The 20129-nt window shown below is 42.5% G+C and overlaps 1 protein-coding gene across 1 annotated transcript in view; it reads right to left on the bottom strand.

Moving 5' to 3' along the window:
• The window catches only part of LOC126259717 (uncharacterized), a 35411-nt gene extending 15851 nt beyond the window's left edge, over window positions 1-19560 (bottom strand). Inside the window, exon 1 of the mRNA XM_049956692.1 lies at window positions 19470-19560. Coding sequence (XP_049812649.1) covers window positions 19470-19548 — 79 coding nt within the window. The 5' untranslated portion in view covers window positions 19549-19560. The remainder of the gene's footprint in view (window positions 1-19469) is intronic.
• Between the last annotated feature and the right edge of the window lie 569 nt (window positions 19561-20129).

The following is a 20129-nucleotide window of genomic DNA, read 5'->3' as shown; positions in this document are numbered from 1 at the left end:
TCTCTCGCAGTGGGCAGTAGTTAAACTGTTTCCGCTCGTCATCGCATAATTAGAACACAAAACCAGTACGAAACGTATGTCTAATTAGAACCAGCAACAAATCAGTAGCTTACATGACCTGAAGTAATCGCCACATGGCCTGACTACAATGCCGCCAATAAAAGGTTGAATAAATTGAGATTTGTCAGGTCCTAAATAAATTATAACAATAACCTACTGCAACAAGAATTACGAAAATAGTTGACAATACACTCTCGCCCTCGGTGATCAACATCGCAATGAAATTTCGCTGTTGAATAATTTTTATTTCTCTTTGATGCCTGTATCACGACGCACGGTTTCGAGAGATAGAAGATAAGTATGTGGGCCGCGATTAAACGATTTACAGTTCTGTTATCGGACTGTTTCCTTAGACGTCTTGGACGACTTACAGTATGCAGCGAACATTTAGTGCCAAGAAAGAACCTGAAAACAGATATTACAATTACTCGTGTTCCACAAAGAAGAGTGAAAAGCTGGAAATAGAGAGTGAGGTAAATATTTAAGATACATAAAACACGTTTGGAGAACTGCAATAGTGTGTTGCCACTATTTACTTTTTCAGGAAACTTTTGAAGTGGAAGATGTTTCCTATGCTTCAGTGGAAATAAGACCCAAGCATTAACAAACTGCTTTTCCTATTAACTATAGTAGACTTGTATCTTAACCGAATAGACTTAGGAATGTGCAATGTTCATTTAGGACACATTAAACTTTCAGAACTTTAATTATTAAACTGAGACTTATTATTTTTTTTTCTTTCTCTTTGAGTACAGCTAACGTAGGAAATTCAGCGCATGTCCTATTTCCTACATACCGATACCAACAACATGTACAGTTACCTGTACGGAACAGTGATGAAGTCACTAGACGTGCATCTGGGAACAGGTCAGTATAAATTTCCGTACAAACTTGTTGATCCATGCAGACAATAGTTTTCTCAAATCGTTTGAGGTGATAGGTGGGATCCTTCCTTCGAAAAACATCGTCCGATTTTCTTGCCCATCATCTCCAGCCCAAACAAATGCTCCATCTCTCATAGCTTTGTCATCTGTGCATTGTGAAAAATTACGAATAATAATGTAATCACTTCGTAGCACCTAACTAATAAAAATATTACATTAATTGGCCTTATACTGCCCGCCTTCACTTGCAAAAAAATTAATTAACACAACTGTTCCTCCATCCCTTTTTATCATAAAAATAATATATATATATACTAATGGCCATTAAAATTGCTACACCACGAAGACACGAAGATGACGTGCTACAGACGCGAAATTTAACTGACAGGACGAAGATGCTGTGATATACAAATGATTAGCTTTTCAGAGCATTCACACAAGGTTGGTGCCGGTGGCGACACCTACAACGTGCTGACATGAGGAAAGTTTCCAAACGATTTCTCATACACAAACAGCAGTTGACCGGCTTTGCCTGGTGAAATGTTGTTGTGATGCTTCATGTAAGGAGGAGAAATGCGTACCATCACGTTTCCGACTTTGATAAAGATCGGATTGTAGCCTATCGCGATTGCGGTTTATCGTATTGCGACATTGCTGCTCGCGTTGGTCGAGATCCAATGACTGTTAGCAGAATGCAGAATCGGTGGGTTTAGGTGGGTAATACGGAACGCCGTGCTGGAACCCAACGGCCTCGTATCACTAGTAGTCGAAATGACAGGCATCTTATCCACATGGCTGTAACGGATCGTGCAGCCACGTCTCGATCCCTGAGGCAACAGATATAGACGTTTGCAAGACAACAACCATCTGCACGAACAGTTTGAGGGGTTGTTCGACCGCCTATAATAGTCACAGATTTGAGACATATGTCTGTTAATCCCGTCAAGATGTTGAAGATCTGCATGATTTTATGAAGAAACTGAAATGCCAGCCGTATCTACCAATTTCTTTTTGAATTTTTTTCCTTTATTACTATTCATTTACAGTCTGTTAAGTAACAGTGCAGTAGGGTTAATATGTAGAAAAATTTATTTGTAAATAAACCAAAACATATAAATACATCATATAAGAACAAAAGAAAAATGCACTTACAATTAATAATACTTTCCGTCACCTACACCGTCGACAATTGCTTTGCATCGCAGAGGAATGCTTGAAACCAAGCTTTCCACGTATGCATGTGGAAGAGACCTCCAAATGAGTCGAATTTGCGTTAACAGCTGTTTCAAAGTGAATTTCGCTTGACGCAGTGTTAAGAATGGGTTTCCCGGAAAACATTAGTAACAATTATTTCCACTTTTGGAGTCACTTTACCGACTGAGAGACGTTTTCAGAGTCATCCACGTTTTTAACCAATTCGTAGCATGTTACCCATTTTTGTAAAAATGACTGAATTCCCCATATACTTGGACGCCACCGCATTACTCATTTTCGGACCTTTGGGATGTCTACAGAAAAACACAGCGACGCATAAGCTGCACTCACGTCTCTTCTTGTGTGTTTCAATCAAGAATGAAAACAAATTAATGGTTTATGGACATTGCATGGAGGACAAAGACTCCCTCTATCGAGCTCTGAAAGAACTGAGGTGATATCTTGCAGTATCTAATTCCAACCATGATCTTACATAACGGACTATACATCCAGACTGTAAGAAAAACACTAATTTTCAATTACTGCAGCAAAAATTTTTGAGCTGTTTCAAATTTTACTCCGATGAGGATTTGTGACCGTTGTACCCATGATAATTAATTTGACATGACAAAAAGTGCTATTATGGTAATTAACACTTACAAACAATCAAGAAAAAATATGATGACCAAAATAAGACTCGATCTGCAACATATGACCAGCCTTCAAAACTCAGGCATTTGTGATAAAAAGAGGTGACTGGAATAGGAAAACGCTTCCACAGCCCGGACGTGATCGCTTTATGTTCCTTGCTACACACGACATACTGTGGACGTCCTTTTATGCTAGGCGCACAGATTGTGTTACTATGCAGTTAAAATGTGGTTCCCAAAAGAGAACTATAGCTGTTACGCACTTCGTAATACAAATCTCCAAATATCCTGGTGAACGAAACAATTATGACGACTCGCCACGCCAGATTGAATGCCACATGGTGGCGCTGCAGGCACGTGACGTGGTAGGGAATGTAAATTAGCGATGCAGATACGAATTGGGTATTAGTCTGGACGGGCGGCGATCTTCAATACCTGTGCTTGTGTGGGTACAACTATTTCGGAGTCCATTGTTCAGAGCGCATTACTGAACATGAAGCTCCGCACTTGAGACTGCGGACATTGGACAGTTAATCTTGGAAACCTGTCGCCCGGTTGGATAAATTATGTTTCTGGTGTAAGCGCGGCCCATGGTCCTGTCCGGTTACACCGACATCCTGGCCAACAGGTGGTCGAATCATCCACTGCGCCTCGGGCGCGGGTTGGTGGGCGCAATATTAACCTGTGGAGAACTGAACTGAATAAAAGACTGGAGGATAAGATTGAAGGAAAGGTACGAGAGAAACAAGTACGTTTCATAGTTGGGCGATCTTGTATGGATATTTTTAGCCTTACACAAGTAAGTGAGAAGGTGTGTTTTAAGTACCAAGAGGTACACCTAATATTTGTTGATTTATAAAAAGCGTGTGATTCCTTTCACCTCAACGGACTATGAGAAGCGATGGAGTATAAGGGCGTAGAAGCATAACAGGTATCCTGAATTCAAAGAATCTCCAATTGTAAGCAGCAGTTAAAGTAGGGGGAAAGTTCCGTGAGATATTCCAAACATCGAGAGAGCTTAGACACGGCTGCAGGTCACTGACCCTGCTCAAACTACATATGCTTTATATATTGGAACTGTGGAATTAGTCAAGAGCACGTATGGCGTATCATTTCCAGAGTGGTGCTATATACTCATTATTATTTGCCGATGATCGGGTACTGTCGGCACAAAATAGAGAGGATGTCAAATTTATGATAAAGAAGTTAATGGAAGCATCTGAAAGAGGCGGGATTAGGATAAATATGAGCAAAACAGAATATCTAGAAGTGGGAGGAGATGGAAGGTATGTAATACTGCCTCGCGGAACTATTGAAGCAGTAAAACAGTTTAAATACGTAGGGAAATTATCCATTCCCCGGGAAGCTGTGAAGCAGATGTAGAACGCAGGATTCAGCAGGCAAGAGGGGCAATTAAAATACTAAATGGAGTTCTGTGTAGGCGGGCAATATCAAAAGAAACAAAGAAGAAGATTCTGCAAACAGTATTGGAACGTATACTAACATATGGTGGAGAACAATGGATCCTGTGGGAGCGGCAGAGAAGCAGAATATAGGTAGCAGAGATGGATGGTATAAGGAGAGCAGCCAGGATATACATGACAGAGCGGAGAAAAGGAAATTAGGGAGATAATGGATACGGAGCAACCAGTCGTGCAAAAGATTGGGGATAGAGTTCTTCAGTGCCCAGGTACGGAGAATGGAGCAAGGACGATGGATAAAAGCAACCCTGGAATCGTCGCCACCAGGAAGCAAGACGCGCCGACGACCGAGATTAACAAGCAGAGCGAGAGTAAAGGGAAACCGCTGTCATGAATGCTGGCGAATAGGAATACATGACAATTGTTGAAGAGTGGAGAAGCCAGTAAAGAGTAAAAGTAGTAAGAGAACATTCACCTGGATTCCATTGAACCTCTAGTAATAATCGAAGATACCTTGACACACGTGAACTACTTGAACATAACTGCGGACGCCCTGCGTCCTCACGGCTGATGTCTTCTACCACGTCGACTGCATCTTCCAATAGTATAACTTTTTCACAGGGCCAGAAGTGTGCTACAGTGATTCGAGACGCACGTTGGTCTCTTGGCGACCAGATTCGCATGATATGAAATACATTTTTGACCCTATCGGACACTACACCCGAGCCCACAGGCCACCATCCCACAATTTACTAAATTTGCGCGAAATTAGCGTGAACATTGGATGCCACATTTCTCAGATAACCTACCTAGGACTTTCTAAATACATGCCACTCCGAACCGCTACTGTCCAGATGTGGAACGGTACGCTATTAACGTGGGGGTAATAAAGTTTTGACCTCTCAGTGTAATTCTTAAAAACATCATCTATAATACTGAGATTTAACAAAGATGTGTTTCCCTCATGGACAATGATATCGGTCTGGACTGGATTTTTAACCTTCTCGACTGGCACAGTTAGTACTAGTTCCAGGTGAGTTAATGCATGAGAATAATAGTAGGACTACTGCGATGCTATTTAATGGCAGATATGCCCCAACTCCTCTCCTTCACACCTCCTGCAGTATGCCGATGACACTGCCTTCCTTGTCCTTGCTTCTACCCTTCAAGAGTCCCAGCGCCTTCTCCAGAATCACTTTGACCTTTTTGCTGCATGGTGTAATCAGTGGCTCCTGAAAATCAATCCTTCCAAGACTCAGGCAATCATCGTAGGTCATACCACTAGCTCCTTCCGGCTCCTTGATTTCTCCCTTACCATCTGCGCCCATCCTGTCCACTTCTCCCCCATCCTAACCTACCTTGCCCTCACCATTGACCGTCACCTCACCTGGATCCCTCATCTCCGCTCTATTCAATGCAAGGCCCACAATCGCGTCTGACTCCTCATACTCCTCTCTGGCTGGACATGGGGGTGAACCCCTCTACCATCCTCCACACCTACAAATCCTTAATCCATCCCATCCTCTGTTATGCCACTCCCGCCCAGATATCCGCCCCCCCCCCCTCCAAAATTCTATGAGTCACTCCAGATCCAGCGCCATGCACTCTGCCTCACCTTCCATATATGCCTCCCGTCCTGCAGGCAGATCCTCTATGACTTGACTCCTTTCCCCCACCTGCTCCTTTTCCTCGAACATATCCGCATCCTCTACACCTCCTGTCGCCTTGATCCCCCTCAACCTCTGGTTGCTCCTCTCCTCTCCAACCCCCGCCTTCTGCCGCACATTCACCGCTACACCCTTTATCACCTTTCCCAAGGTGGCTTCCGTCGACCCCCCTCCCGGATGATGCCGTCTCTCCCTCCATTTATCCTTCCTATCAACTCTGATCCTCACCTCCCCTCCTATCCTTGTCCTTTCCTGGGCTCCCTCCTGCCCCCCTTCCATCCTCTTTTTCTCCACCTACCCTCTCTTTGTGCCTCCCTTCTCTCCCCCAAGTCCTTTTTGCTCTCCCCTCCCCTGCCTTTCTCGCTCCATTTCGCGTCTGCCCTGCCCCCCTTTTCTATGTCCCCTCTCTCCATCAGCTCCCTCTTTTTATCTTTTCTCGCCTGCCCCCCTTTTCCCCCTCTTAGGTCTGAGTCCCCCCCCCCCCCCCCCGATCTGCCACCGTGTTGCCTGTATAATTTTGTTATAAGTAAGTGTTCAGTGTTGTGCGTACCCTGTCAATGTTGCGAAAACTTCAGCCCGGAACCGCGCGACTGCTACAGTTGCAGGTTCGAATCCTGCCTCGGGCATGGATGTGTGTGATGTCCTTAGGTGAGTTAGGTTTAAGTAGTTCTACGTTCTGGGGGACTGATGACCACAGATGTTAAGTCCCATAGTGCCCAGAGCCATTTGAACCATTTTCTGTTGCGAACAGCCACCATACTGTCGCAAGTTGTGTTTTTTATCTCATGCGAACAGAAACCAGACTGTCGCCGTCTTTTTTAATGGTGCCTGTTTGCTTCTTGTGTATCTTCATCTGCATCGTCATCGCAGTGTTGTTGTATTTTAAGTTCCGCAACTTTCCGCCATTTTACTGTTATTAACAAAGCCACCGTTTTATTACCTTTTTATTGTTTGTTCTCTCACCATTGTGTGTTTAACTTTTCTCTCGGCTGTAGAGCAGCGTAATAAGCTGCTATTACCTCACCCCTTCCCAGGTGGGGGGGAATCGAAAATCAATAAAGGAAAAAAAAGATGCAGTTTATGAATCTTAATAGTTCAATACGACTTTCTCTCTCTACAGTGACCCTATTTGTGTGCTGGATTTCGCGTGTGAAATTACTGGCGTGCACTTTCTGTGGCAAGTGGGTGCATACAAACTGACGCTGTAGAAAACTACATTTATGAGATTTGTGAAACAAGACAGATGTCGCGTTTAAGGAATCTGGAAATCTTATAGATTATTGTTATAATTTGTAAAATAGGTGTGGAAGGAAATAGAGTAACATTAGTTGCTGTTCATTTATTTCTAACTTTATCTCAGTTTCACTATTTACATTCTGCTAGCCAATAGCGCTGTAGCCTTGTGTGTGTGGCGCCATTCGCTACTTTGTTATTACGGTTTTCCATTTTTAGCTCTTTATCCGCAGCATTGAACGCACACCTGAACCGCAGACCACAAAGAAGGCTGGAACAGAGGACAATAAAACTAGGTTTTATGCTGTCGCAGAAAATTCCACGCGTTTTCCTTTAAGCCGTTGTCAACGTGGTTAAAATTTTCTGAACATAGAAAGAGAAACAACATGGCAAATTTTAAAAATTTGGCTAGAAAGTTGCGTGGCTTCCACGCCTGAGGGATCTGAAAAACAAGTAGCTGATAACGCTTTCTATTTTAAAATGCAGCGTACATTGTACATGGTGAGGAGGGGAAGTCAAGCCCCTGCTTAACTTTATGATGGCTGTGTACGGTCTAGGCTTCATTATAAATGCAGCCTCACTGTGTCTACCAGACGATCATACATGACAGTATTTGATTTTGTCTGCAGAGCTATATCTGGCACAGGGGCGTTTATGATCAGTCCTGGTAGAAGTTGACGGATGTCACTTCTCATCACGTTAAGATTCCATATGGTGCCAAGCACCTATGCACCATACTTTTGCTCAGCCACCCATTATGAGCCTTCTTATGTGAGTGCAAGCATTTCTATTTTGGGAATATTATAGTGAAAGTTAGTTTCTTACATCATTACTAGGAATACTCTCCATTTCGACTTATCGTAAGTTATGAGATTGTTTTTAACTGACTAATTCAACAGGATAAAGCGCTCTAAACTTGATTTTGAATCCTTTTTAGGATCCTGTGCCTCAGTCGGTAAAAAGGAATCCATATAGAATCGGTGGAATCTGAATAAATGAATTAAAATTTGTGCCTCGGAGGGGAACTGAAGCCGGGTTCAAAGTTTCGGTCGTGGCACAAATTCTAACTCATTTATTCAGCTTCCATCGATATCGTTGATAAAGTTGGGACTCATAGTCTCACGGAAAATTTAATTATATACCATATAGAATCGCTTTGTTGTGTGTCAGTCTATCTGTTTAATGAGTAGGTTAGAGGCGCCATGTCACTGATTGCACTGCCCCTCCCGCCGAAGGTTCGAGTCCTCCCTCGGGCATGGGTGTGTGTGTGTGTGTGTGTGTGTGTGTGTGTGTGTGTGTGTGTGTGTGTGTGTGTGTGTATTGTTCTTAGCATAAGTTAGTTTAAGAAGTGTGTAGCCTAGGGACCGATGACCACATCAGTTTGGTCCCTTAGAAATTCACACACATTTGAACTTTTTTGAATGAGTAGGCGTACCAGGTTGACACTTTAAATTACATACTAAAATCTACAATCCTGCACTGTGTAATAAATTTAAACTCCTAAGTCAATGCAATCAGTAGAGACGGCCACGTACATCATGTATTTTAATATACGTAAACAGAGTCATCAAAATATATGGGGTCCTGTCCGTGATCCAGCCAAGAAATTTGGCAAGGGCAAGATTTCACAGTACAAGTAAAGGAAAAAAATCCGCGAATGTTAATTTGTAATTATATCGCACGAAAAAAAAATTGGTCTTTTTTTATCCTCCTCTCTGTCTGTTAAGATTGCTTTGTCTCTGGACCAGGTAGGCCTATCAAGTTCAGATTACGTCACATATTAATGTCTATCGCCCCTTAGGGGTGTCAAAAGTTTAAACTTCTAAGTGAATGCAATTAAGATTAAGCCATTTATGTCACATGTTCTGATACTCGCAAACCCACCCATCAAAATACATACATTTTTTCCGTTAACCTAGAAGCACGAAATTGACAAGCAGCAAGGCTTTACAGTTAAAGTAAAGGAGAAAACTTGTCACAGCTTGACTTCCGCTCCACGTGAAACGAAGTCCACTGAGATTCATGCAAACGCGGAAGAATACATGGCGTAATGTGTACATCAGGTTTATTCTTACGATGAACAGAGTATAGACTTGGCGTATTTCCCGAGAGGAGACACGGTATCTGAGCAGTCTGTTTCAGCAGGTGAGTAGTGAACATGAGAGCTCGTCACGAGTTAAACGACTTTGAACGTGGGATGATAATCGGTGCAAGACGCATGAATCACAGAATTACTCAAAATTACACGAGAATTCGAGTTTTCGAGATCATCAGTTTCTGGGATGGATCTTCAAGTTCAGGGAGAAAATGTTTACATATGCGTAAGCCGCCCCACAGGATGCCCACAAATGTGTGACTTATTGACACCGTGTCGCCTCTACGGAGACAAACAGGGCGATCAGAAATCTACTGTGTGAGCACCAAAATCTTAACTGTTCTGTCTGTTCCAAACGGGGAGAACTTCCTTGGCTGCTGAGTAGATTTCCGTTTAACGTGTATTCGTATTTCACCTGCCACATACATTAACAATACACTGTGCTGTGTTTTATGCGAACTTGAATGTGCTGGACCAGATGAGACGACATCAAACGAAAAAGTTTCTTGTTTGCTAATGGGTAATGTAGACAGTGACGTGATGGGCCTTCAAATGGTGATTGCAAAGTAGATAACGCAAAAGCCTCAGGCTGATACGTGAGCTGTTGCCGAATTACGATGGCCGATCGTATCGCGAGATATTACGCTTGTCTGCCGTGTAAGGTTGCGTGTTTGTCCGCTTGGAAACAAAATCAAAAGCAATTTTTTCATTATAAACTATCTAGTAAACTACTTCTGTAAGTTAGTCCTCGCCATAACGCAACAATTATCGAATACGTTGCAATTTCGCGAGTCGGTAACTTGGTAACAGGTCTCAAGGAATACAACGTTGTTTAGATTTCATGAATTAGAAAGTTAACGGTCGCCGATCGAATGAATTCCGTGCCTTGTGAAGGCAGCATTTGTCGTTAAAGTGACAACTCTGAATGATACTTCTCCACTACGTTATGTTTCCTCTTATGACTTTTTCAAGCCATCAGTTATTCGAGTAGCTGAATGATTTCATCTACCCTGTTTTGAACAAATACTTCTGTCTGCTCATAGATTATCGTCATGTAGGAAATAATTTATACAGAGATATTCGGATAAAGCGTTTGTCTCTCTAGCTTGCAAAATAATAAGTGAGAGAAATATGCATTTACTTGGGCAAACGGAAGGAACGTTCGTGGAGGTATATTTCGTTTAAATCAACGGCAGTTCTTTTTCGGCAGTTTATTTGTGAAGCATCTTCAGCAGCCTGAATATTACTCTCTCTGCTGAGTTGTGAACACGGCTTATTTAAGCCGGCCGGCGTGACCGAGCGGTTCTAGGCGCTTCAGTCTGGAACCGCGCGACTGCTGCGGTCGCAGGTTCGAATCCTGCCTCGGGCGTGGATGTGTGTGGTGTCCTTAGATTGGTTAGGTTAAAGTAGTTCTAAGTTCTAGGGGACAGAGGACCTCAGGTGTTAAGTCGCATAGTGCTCAGAGCCATTTCTGAACGGCTCATTTATTTTCCGGAGAGTTACAACAATGAATTATGTTTTATTTAAAGAAGTATTATTTTTTCTATTATGTATTTGACGTATTTAAACCAACTGTATACAAACAATTTAACGCATATCTTTATAATTTAGTTTTCGTTGTTGTTATTATTGTGGTCTTCAGCCTCAAAACTGGTCTGATTTAGCTCACCGCTCTACAGTATCCGCCATTGCAACCTCCATCCATTTGAGCCTCTACAGATTTTACCCCCAACCTTCAGCACGAAACTGACTATTCCTTGGTGCTCCAGGGTGTGTCCTGTCGACTGATCCCTTCATTTAGTTAAGTTGTGCCATAAATTTCTCTTTTCACCAATTCCTTTTATTACTTCCCCGTTAGTTATTCGATCTATCAGTCCAGTCCTCAGAATCTTTCTGTAACACAACATTCCAAAAGATTGTAACTCCTTCTTGTCAACACAATATATAGTCTATGTATCACTTTCGTCGAAGTCTAAACGCTAGACAAATACCTTCAAAGAAGACTACTTACACTCAAATTTACATTAGATATAGCACATTCCTCTTTTTCAAACATGATTTACGTGCCATATCCACTGTACATTTCGTGGTCACTATACTTCGACTATCACCTGTTATTTTGCTGCCCAAATATAGCAACGCGTTTACTACTTTTTGCATCTCATTTTCTATTCTAATCCCCTCAGCACCACGTGATACAATTCCAGTACATTTTATTACCGTTGTCTTACATTACAAGACACTATGCATTTCAGTCCACTGTTATTCGAAGTCCTTTGCTGTCTCTCACAGAATTAAAATGCCATCGGCAAGCCTCAAAGTTTTTGTTTCTTCTCCTTGAATTTTAATTCCATCTCCAGATTTCTCTTTGGTTTTCGTTACTGCTTGCTCACTATACAGATTGAATGAGACCGGGGAAGGTTACACACTGTTACAATATTTTTTCAACAGTTGCTTCCGTTTCATATCCGTCGACTCTTGTAACTGCAGCTTGACTTCTGTACAAGTTACATGTAACTTTTCGCTCGCGTTGTTGTATACCTGCTACAGGATACCTACAATATTTCAAAGAGTGTATTCCACTCTAAGACACGTCTTAGAATCAGTATTGACTCGCGGTTTCATACATTTCATCGAACACAAAGTCATAATCTCCAAAATCGGCTTAGTTATGGAAGTAGAAACTTTCAAAGTTTTAGAAGTAAATGCGGCATGCTATGCATAACTAGTTGTATTCAGATTGATGTACTGCTGATGGGATGTTCATTTGAGAGAGGCGTTCAAATGAGTGCCCATTTTCCTGAATGCGTGACTCAGTGTCCCTTCTAAAGGACCCGCCAATGAAATGTAAGTTGCTGTTGTCAAGGTGTGCCAAGTTTATTCGATGCGCAGTTTGAAGTCATATTCGGTTAGATGATCTATTTGGTACTTTATATGGGACACTCGGATGGTCGTGCTTTGCACAGATGTCCATGGCTCGCGATTCCTGTTTCACAGAGATGCTATATCAACATCTGCTGTAGATGCACTTGAGAATGAGTCACCGTGGAAACTAATAGTGCTTGGTGAGGTACAATTTCCAAATATAGCCTGGTAGAACGACGTCATTCTTCAGATTTATGGAGACTGTGGTGCCGACCCTGAAGAAGCTACCAAAATTGTTTCCCGATTTTCTGTAGCTTAATTAATTTACGTTTAATGAACTGACTGCAGTCAGGTATGTGACATTCAAGACACTGCGACAAGGGGACTGTTGTGCGTATTTAAAGAGTGGCGTGGATGGTCAAGAAGGGTAATCTGTCGTCGGTGTTTGAAGGCAATACCTATGTCGGTATGTGCATAGATTTCGTCCGCCACGTTTTTGGACCTGTGATTTTTCAGAGTTGCGATCAGCTGAATTTTCATAGAGCACACTCTGACATACTGTTTAATTTAGGAAAGTTTGAAAAGAGCGGAGATTTTAGCGCGAGCTGTCTTTGCATTTGTACATCAGGACACGTAACTGAAGCGTTTGAACTGAAGGTTGACGGCGAAGTACAGATGCAATGAACTTTGGTGCCGTTTCGTACTTAATTGTGATTTTACAAAACATTATTGCATGTTTAAGTGCTTGAATTTATGAATACTCTAGGCCGTTCATTGCTTGCTTGGTCACGTACAACTTACAATTTTAGCATCCTGAAGGAGTTGAGGAGTAAACCGTACAATCACATGAAGCTCAGTACACATAAGTACGTGGGTGTTTCAGTCATTGAAGATTCTATTTAACTAACTTATCTACGGCGCTGCTGATGGGCCAGTTTAGTTTAGACACATTAGTGCGGTGTGTTCCTTTCCCTACAATTCCATCATAGCCAAGAAATTTTATAGGCTACGTATTGTCACATCTCAGTGGAGCAACATTGTGACTACATACATGTTTTGGAGTTAACATTCTATTTTCTTGCTGAGAACAATTTTTTTCCGTTTACAAGCGTCATACGTACAAACGTAAGCTTTTCTATCAACAATTCCTCTGACATAAATGGAATTTTTTACACTACCAGCACCTCACTATTCTGTTTTTCTAATGCTCCTGGAACATCTCAGGTGGAGATCACCACACAGCAAGCATACTTGACAGCATGCAGGGCTTCTTGTTGTCTTTCGGACGCACACACAGTTATCTGTAGTGCCGTGACTGCTGAACGACAATATGGCTCCAAGTGTCCTTTCAGAAGGACTAAACCAGGAGAAATACGTAGGATTGTTTGACTAGTTCTGACGAATGGAATTTAGGCAATGAGTCACCGCGTACCGTAGGGAACAGATTATTGGGTGGTGGATTGAAGTCTACAGTATTTACCGCTGACACCACACCAAAAACAACAGATATTTGCTTGCAATAGAGCCTAAGTCAACTGGAACATTGAGCGGTCGACGCGAACGTGTCAGTGGACGAACTGCTCGAATTCCTGGGATCATGGTGTGAGGAGCAATTGGATGTGACAGCAAGATCTATTTGGTGACTGTAGCTGGGTACTCGCCAGTAAGTGGGAAGAGTGGTAAACCCTGTTGTCGTACCTTTCATTACCAGAGTATCAAATCGCATATTCCAGCAGAATAATGCAAGACCCCACACCGCAAACGGCCTGATCAATACGGATAAAGTATGTTTGAGATGCGATACCACCCTTTGGCCATCAGTCTCCATTATGGGATTTAGGTATGACAAGAAATTTCTCCGATTTGCATTGAGCTGGAAAAAAGGGGGGGTGGGGGGGGGGGGGGGGGGGGAAGGAGTGACAGCTGTTTGCTTCCACTTCACAGTCAAATGCAAGAGTGTATTTGAGCTAGTGGGATCAAATGAGATCAAACCTCATATAAAAGTAGATGATCGATATCTGTTCTGAATGGAGAGAAAGTTTAATCATTTAATACCTGTTATGTGATTAGAACAATGATAACTATCAGACTGACGCATTGTTCTTTATTTATTTTAACTATCGTATGGCAACAACAGCAAACATTGACTAGTTTAATTTTACATTTATATCTGGTTAAGTATTTATATATTGTTTTGTTTTACATTTTGGCACAAATTTTATACACATTTCTAAATTGTGAAAATTACTACCTTAATATTACTGACTACATTAAATTATGCAACTGCGAGTTTAAAAAAAGACAAATGAATTTAATCATAATTCAATATCTAATGACTGAAGCCACTAACAGCACAGGGAGTAGCATCAATAAAGTCACTATATGGTCCAGGATACTTCCTCTGAGGACAGTCTCTAACCATATGTTGAACTGCGCTATCGGCAGCCATACTAGATCAGTCTCTCATGGCTACTCAAGACAGCACCACAAGAAAACTGATGCATTGTGGTATAAAGTTTCCCATTTACGTAAGTATATGTGTGGGTCGCTGGGTAACGTAACATGTGAAATCTACATTCAAGCCGTGGTAGGATTCGATCCTGTGATCCTCGTACAAGACGTGGTGATACCGTGAGCACATACCCGTACTTTCACTTCCTCTGGAGTCGCTAAGGTATAGGACTACACAGCAATAGTCTCTCCAGAGACTTCTCCAAATCATTCAGTGGGGAAAGGTCGGACAATATAGGACAGCGGTTTGTATCGGACTAGAACTGTTTCTAAACTCCAACACTAGTCAAAGAACTGAAAGCGCTACAGCAGTGTGAATTATAGAGGAAGAAGGTCACTTACGCGATTTTGAATCAAAAGAACAGTGCGTTTCGGAGCGACAACTTATATGCTTTTGCAAAGTTTCTCCATGCACGAACTCTGGAGCGTTGCGTTTCGTTTACAGGTAGGTTATATTACACTTTTATTTTATGTTTAGATGCAACTTATATTCTCTACATTGTGGAAGGTGACAAAGTCTAGCGCAACTAGTAACCATGGGAACTACCACAGCGGTATGATCTAACTGTATCATAAAAGCAATTCCGAGTTGACTGTACAGAATAGATTTCATAAATCCTTGAATGTTGACATCTTTTATGAATAGGTACGTACGTAGAAGTCAGAACAGGAATGTGATGAAAATAGCATGAAGGAAATCGTAAAAATGTCAGGATTCTAAACATTACTTACTATCAGGGAAACGAGTAGATGTGCTCATTTCCAAGAAGTACATTAGGTGATACACTTACACTTATACGGTAAAACAAGGATGTCGTCACTGAACCTCTTTTACAAAATAACAATTTTTTCCCGAGAATATTCAGTGTTTTACTGTAGGTTAAACTAGTATATGGAATCAGACCTATTCTGTTCAAAACATTTATATCTTTATTATGAACTACACGTGTGATTATGTCTCACTAACGGTTAAACCAAAGCCTCGAGTTCGGCGTATTGTGTTCAAAACTTTAATAACTTTGTTATAATTTTTGCTTACTCGAGTGAGCTTTCTCCCGTCACGGAAATTTAGTACTAAGATGTATATAAGGTCCAATTAAAATTTTTTGAAATAAAATAGACCCATGTCCAATGCAAACCTCCAAAAATTTAAATCTTTAAGGTGGTAGGGATGGAAAAAATATTTAAAAATTTAACGAACTTACTTTATAATTCTATTAGCGAACCTGGCAATTAATCGCAATTGTTAAACATGTACAGGAATTGGATATCCTCCATCTATCTCCTTCTACCCCTCTCTCTGCCTACCTCCTCGACCCCATCTTTTCGTCCATCCCCTCCTCCTCCCATCTCTCTGTGCATCACCTCTCTGTGGATACCTGCTTCCCCTCTCTCTGTCCTTCTCTTTCTCCCCACTCTCTCTCCACCGCCTCCTCCCCTATCTCGGTGAACATCTTCTCGTTTCCTCTCTGTTCGTTTCCTCTGTGTCCGCTTCCTCTCACCCTCTCTCTAGTCCTCCGCTTACGCCCTCTCCCTGACCTTGAGCCTTGCTTCTTGCTATTTCAAATTAAAATTCCATAGTTGATTTCTAATCATAAGCCGACGAGCCATAAATAAAACTTACCCTTTTTTGCGAAAACCAACTGCGAGCAAGAAAACAAAACAGCACATCACTGTGTATACAATTTTTCTTTAGAAATATGTATAGTAAGAAAGGATTTCTATGGAAGGAACAATTTTTCTAATGGTTCAAATGCCCTGCTATCGTCGCTAAAACTTACTGTAAGAAATAAAACATGAAAAAGCAAATTTTCAATCAGAGCACATCATAGAACTTCCTTTGTCGAGCCGGTTTTAACAGAAAACCTGTACGGTGTTGTAACCTTCGTCCGTTCGAATGTTTGTGTTAGAGTATCGCATATAAATCATAAGTAAACCGGTCAAGAACTTTTCAGGATTTTTGTTAACGATGCTTCACCCTTGTTCACTGCTGTCTAAAATTAAAGCAACAAACGGAAATTGTGCAAGTTTGCGTTTATTTTGCAACAAAATAATATAAACAGGTGATAGTAAAGTAGGAACAATGCAGGGACACAGAATTTGAACAACTGCAACGTGCATAACGGTAGACAAAAATGTTCTTCATTTTTGTCCAACTTAACAGATTTGCACACACATTCCGACAACTGGTTAATGTGCTCAGTGTGGCGTGTGACCACGTGTGGCAGCAGTACAGGGCTGACAACGACGGGGCACACTGTGAATGATGTCATCAATCTCATGTTGAGACAATAACCCCCATACTCCCTGCAGAGCTGCTCGTAAGTCTTGGAGAGTGGTTTTGGATATTGACGTGATGCAGCCCGTCACCCTAGTGCGTCCCAGAGCGAGCGAGCAGAGCACGCCACTCGTGCAATATCCAAGGAAATATCAACAATCTGTGCCCTACGAGGTCGAGAATTATCGTCCATCAGTACGAAATCTGATCCCACAGCACCTCGCAAAAAGCGCTGATGACGTCCCAAGATTTCGTCACAATACCTGACAGTAATTAAACCTTGCTGATTCATCAGTACAATTTCTTGGAGAGGTTTTCGAATCTCCAATACATTCCCTGCCCACACCATTAGAGATCTTCCTCGATATCGGTTTCTCCCTCCAGAGGCGAACCCCTCGAGGATCACTCTTCACACCAAATTGGGTCTCATCTGTAAAAAGGAAATTGGCCCACAGTTCTATCGTCGAGGTGGCATGTCAACGACTCGACTCTAGACATTCCCTGCTGTGAGGACGCGGCAGAGGTCCACATACAGAAGATCTCCGACAATAAAGGCCACTCTGCAGAAGCTTTCTGTGCACCGTTTGCCTCGATACAACACGTCCAGGGGATGCTGCGAGGTCTCATTTCAATTGCCGTGCCCTACTTTGGCGGTTCCTTCGTGCCCTTACAGCCAAATAACGGCCCTCTCTTTCTGGCGTCACACGTGGTCAACCCTGCCTTGGTCTTCGGGATACAGTGTCGCCACACCCGAAAAACAATAGAACGACCCACATTAAGCCATCGGGCCAAATGAGTTTGCTACTGTCCTCCTTCCTTTCTTTCTATGGCACTCCACCGAAGAGTGGTAGGTGTCTTCCCTGAACCATACTGCACTGTCTGTGACTGTAACAGCGATTGTGGATGTGGGGCTACTCCGGAAACATAACCCTGTTTGATAGGTGTCCTGACGTCATCGTTGCCGTGATTGTCCGTTGACGGGAATACCATCTTCGGTGCAGAACAGGATCGTACGGACATCAGTTACATGACCCATTTGGTATTTTATATGGTCGTGCTTTGCTCAGATGTGCATGGCTCGCGATTCCTGTTTGACAGAGATGCTATATCAACATATGCTGTAGATGCCGTTGACAATGAGTCATCCTAGGAACTAATAGTGCTTCAAGAGGTACAATTTCCACGTACAGCCTGGTAGAACGACGTCTTTCTTCAGATTTGTCGAGAATGTGGTGACGACCCAGAAGAAGCTCCAATTTTCTTTCCAGATTATCTGTAGCTTAATTAATTTACATTTAATGAACTGACTGCAAACAAGTATGTGATATTAACGACACTAAGAGAAGGGGACTGCCGTGCGTATTTAAGGAGTGGCGTGGATGGTCAAGAAGGGTAGTTTGTCGGCGGTGTTTGAAGGCAATACCTATAACGGTATGTGCACAGATTCCGTCCGCCAAGTTTTTGGACATGTGATTATTCAGAGGTGCGTTCAGTTAAATTTTCTTGGAGCACACTCTGACACACTGTTTAATATAGGAAAGTTTGAAAAGAGCGGATATTTTAGCTCGAGCTGTCTTTGCATTTGTACATCAGGACAGGCAACTGAAGCGTTTGAACTTGAAGGTTAACGGCGAAGTACACATGCAACGAACTTTGTTATATTGTGAATTAGACACAGGACGGGGAAACAGCGGTTTGTTGCTTTAATTTTGGACACCAGTGTATGTTACACGTATATTTATTTATTATATGCATTCGCAACATTAGCCTAAATGGTTCAAATGGCTCTAAGCACTATGGGACTTAACATCTGAGGTCATCAGTCCCCTAGAACTCAGAACTACTTAAACCTAACTAACCTAAGGACATCACACACATCCATGCCCGGGGCAGGATTCGAAACTGGGACCGTAGCAGCAGCGCGGCTCCGCACTGAAGCGCCTAGAACCACTCGGCCACAGCGGCCAGCCATTAGTCTAAGTTCGTCCGAATGTCCATTATAGTATCATGTAAAAATGTTATGTAAATTGGGCAAGTACTTTTGAAAAGCCGGCCGGAGTGGCCGAGCGGTTCTAGGCGCTACAGTCTGGAACCGCGCGACCGCTACGGTCTCAGGTTCGAATCCTGCCTTGGGCATGGATGTGTCTGATGTCCTTAGGTTAGTTGGTTTTAAGTAGTTCTAAGTTCTATGGGTCTGATGACCTCAGAAGTTAAGTCCTATAGTGCTCAGAGCCATTTGAACCATTTTGAACTTTTGAAAATATTTGGTAACAATGTTAATCAACAGTTTGTCTTTAAACAGTAGCTTAGCTTAAGACGTAACGTATCTCGGCATTGTTAGTGCGAAGAATATTCCAACGTAAACTACAGGAAAACGTAACTTCGAAATAGCTTACATGTCCCATACGCCTCGGTCTTCCCGTACAAATAGAAAAGATAACGGAAGAAAATGTCCCGGGATTGAGGAGCTGGTATCATGTTGCAGAGGGCAATGCAGACCTATCGTATCCAGGTGTATCTCTCCGATAAGAAGACTATTTCAACAAATGTGTTTCGATTGAAAGGATGATGAAGCGGCTTGTGACTGGACAGAACGGGGCTTGAGGCTCACCTGTGGGCAGAGAGCAGCTGAAGAGGACGGCGCACAGGCAGCAAGCAAGGACGACGCGCGTCGCGACGGCGGCGGCCATGGCGGCGTCTGGCGGACTGAGGCTGACTTGGCGCTGATAAAGCGATCGCCGCCCGCCGCGCCTCCGGCCGCTGTTTGCTCTGCCTATCTCGACACAGATAGCCTGTAGGCCCGCGTCTCAATCGACTCCATCGAACGATTCTTTTCATTATTTGGTTTTTCTTCCAAAGTAAAAGTCCAGCGTTTGTAACTGTTCCATCAGACATGCTCTGCATTCAGCACTTAACGAGACATCTCCACCTACTTTACTAAACAGTACTCAATACAGCTGCGGGTTGCCTATCTAACGGATGTCAGGGGCAACAAAATATGGAATTTCAGTATTTCATGTAATTACTGACCGAATTTAACAATGTAACATGGTATCATAATCTACTGATTCAGAGATGTAATCTTACTTAAACATTTAACGCAATAATTAATACAAAAAATTTTCCTGGGAGGGAACAGCTTCTGTCTACAAATCAGTACGGTTTTAGAAAGAGCCGCTCGTGCGAAACTAAGATTGCCCTTTCTCACGTGATATACTGGGAACTGTGGGTGAGGGGCAACAGGCGCAGTCCATACTCCCAAATTTCCGAA

Source organism: Schistocerca nitens, chromosome 5 (genome assembly GCF_023898315.1).
Source record: "Schistocerca nitens isolate TAMUIC-IGC-003100 chromosome 5, iqSchNite1.1, whole genome shotgun sequence".
In the NCBI taxonomy this organism is placed as follows: domain Eukaryota; kingdom Metazoa; phylum Arthropoda; class Insecta; order Orthoptera; family Acrididae; genus Schistocerca; species Schistocerca nitens.
This window is presented reverse-complemented; position numbering and strand designations above follow the sequence as displayed.